Source organism: Arachis ipaensis, chromosome B06 (genome assembly GCF_000816755.2).
Source record: "Arachis ipaensis cultivar K30076 chromosome B06, Araip1.1, whole genome shotgun sequence".
Taxonomy (NCBI): domain Eukaryota; kingdom Viridiplantae; phylum Streptophyta; class Magnoliopsida; order Fabales; family Fabaceae; genus Arachis; species Arachis ipaensis.
Window position 1 is genome coordinate 2804458 of NC_029790.2, and position 2861 is coordinate 2807318.

General features: G+C 33.0%; 1 protein-coding gene across 1 annotated transcript in view; it reads right to left on the reverse strand.

The window, feature by feature from the left end:
• LOC107645356 (probable glutathione peroxidase 5) overlaps positions 1236-2861 on the reverse strand; it is a 4850-nt gene continuing 3224 nt past the window's right edge. Inside the window, exons 5-6 of the mRNA XM_016349365.2 lie at positions 1737-1904; positions 1236-1599 (exon numbers count right to left, since the gene is read on the reverse strand). Of these exons, the coding sequence (XP_016204851.1) occupies positions 1567-1599; positions 1737-1904 (201 nt within the window). The 3' untranslated portion in view covers positions 1236-1566. The remainder of the gene's footprint in view (positions 1600-1736; positions 1905-2861) is intronic.

Genomic DNA, 2861 nt, shown 5'->3' on the forward strand with positions numbered 1-2861 from the left:
AAATGTCATTATTTATATTTGATATTATAAAATACACAGATGGTGATGGTGATGGTGATATATAGGAAGAAGGAAGAGAAGGCCTTGGCCTACAACATTCTTTGGTTCGTTTATCATTCAGAATTTCCCATCAACTCTCATGTGCTGCTTGGAATAGTGAAAAGGGGCTTGATTCTTTCCAGAAGTTTTCTTACTTTGCTTGATATTTCCATATTAGCAAAACATACTTTTGATTCTTTCCTGAAGAGAGTTGTGAAATTCTAAGCAAATAATCAAAAGTATATTTAAAAGAATGTTTTGCAAGTATGGAAATAACAAGCAAGTTTCTTCTCTTCAAACACTAGTTATTACATCAAACAATCTTTTGTTGTTGTTGTGTAAACATCATTTAAAAAATTCTTTGATAAACAGATTTATGGTTGGGACATTATTTGAAAGCACATTTCTGCTGCATACACATGGCTACTGAAGTTTGCCTTAAACTCGTATAAACTTGCATGTTCAATTCAGGGTGGGATTTGTTTTTTTTTTTTTTTTTTTTTTTTTTTTTAAAAAAAATTGAATTTTTTTACATAGAAATATGATTAAAAAGAGAAGGTTTAATTATGCGAATATATCCGATATCCGATCCGATCCGCACTTTTGCGAATCGAATCGGATCTAGCACTAAAAAGCGCAGATATCATATCCGATCCGATCCAATGAAAATTGTGTGGATCGGATCGAATTTTCGGCCAGATCCGATCCGCAGACACCCCCTACAAAGCAATGTGCCTATTACGATTTGAGTTTACTAACCGAGACAATGTAATTTGAAACTTAATCCATGTTTGAATGCCATAGACCATGGATCTTGTTTTGTACATGTTAACAAAGTAATCCTTTTTTTTTTTACCGTTTTTCTTTTTCTTTTTTTAATAAATTCTGAAAGCAAAAGATACTAAAAATAAAAAATAAAAACATAAATCAAACGTCCTGTAAATTGTTTCACTACAACCTTATATTCAATCATTCATACATCAAATACAAAATACAAGAACTCAGAATTCTCCAACAAAATAAATTCACACCCATGGGTTTAGAAACAACATAATATAATCTCCCCCAAAAGATATGAAATCCATAATCCTTTTATTAAATAATCACCTGGAATACATACATACATACAAACATACATAAATAAATACCCAAGGAAGACCCCAAAATAGAGTAAGGAGAAAAATGGGAAAAGGGAATAAAGTAATAAACAAATCATTACATAATTTCCTGCCCAAAATAATTCACATTTTCTTACATGTTTACAGAAACAAATAACTAAAGGCAAATTCCATCAATCAACTACTGTTTTTTCTGGTACATTCTCATCAATCAACTCTTAAAATAACAAATTATACCACAAGGCCTAAAGTTCTTTTTTTAATACAACAAACAATATAACACAGAGAAGACCCTAGACATGAAATATGTGATCAATAAACACTAGAAGAAACACCATCTACTAAATATACATTCTTCCTGTTTCACTTATCTTCAACACAATCAATTTTAAAATAACTCCAAAGAGTTTCAGGCCTCCCCCAATGCCTTCTTGATCTCATCCTGCAAAGATGACAACAAAACAACTTGTAAGTCAGTGATTTTCAGCTACAAAAACAAGCATGTGCAAGAGAGAAAGCACCCTTGCACGCACGCGCACACACACAAGAATAGAGGGAGAATTAAGAGGGAGAGAGTACTTCAATTGCCAATGGTTCAGTGGTTGGACCGTATCGCTGGATGACATCCCCTTCCTTATCAATCAAAAACTTAGTGAAATTCCACTTTATCCTAGACCCCAGAAATCCAGATTTACGGGACTTAAGAAATTTGAAGACAGGTGCTGCACTTGATCCATTCACGCGGACCTGCAAATAGAAAAAAGAAAATTTTGTGCATATTTATTAAATCACTACATGGTAGATTGGAGATTATAGCACATACATCTTGTAATTTAACATTGAGATTTGAGATCCACTTCTTTCTAACAAGGGCACTGTATTATTATAGTAAGACTAACACAAAGATATGTCATCTGGGCAAGTTATAATTCAATAAGCACACTTGCAGTCACAGACAAACAAAGAATACCAAGGGTCTAGCTTAGAGAGACAAGCTCATATCAGAACACGTGCATGTAAGAAGTTAAGCAGATATGAACTGTGTATTCATCTTTGAAATAGTTGTGCAATTAACAGGTTAAGCAGATGTGATCAGTGTAACAATCTTTCCACTAGTCGTCTAGAAGGTTCAAGATAAATGCGAATAGATAAAAATTAAAAAGAAAAAGGAGAGGGTTTAAACTATGATGCAGTAGAACAAGCCAAGATTTCATGGTTCTGTTGAAAAAAAAAAGTTATAATACACACAGAAAGTAGTGTATCTTTTTAAAATTGACTTGAATCTTTTGTTTCAGAACATATTTTTGATACTGCAGCATAATAGCAATTAGGATCATAACTACAAAACTTTATAAAAGTTATATGCAACAAGATGTAAGAGGGAGCTCTGCTTTAGAGGCCACTATATATATGGTTTGACATTTGATGCAGTTATCTCTAAATCGTTTATTTTCTTCACTTTCTTTTTTAATAAAACAAAACCTTACTATAAACCTTGTTCAAGTCATCAAAGAGAAAAGTTTTCTTCTCCAAGTTAAATGTACGTTCATAGGATCCTATTCATAGCTATATGACCCAGACTAAGAAAGGTTAAGTCACCAGGTCACTAGGTCAGTGGTACTACTGATCTAACAATCAAATTAGTAGGCCACAATATGCTTGTGTGTGGTGGTGTTTTTTTTTTTTTTGGAAAGGGGGGGGGGG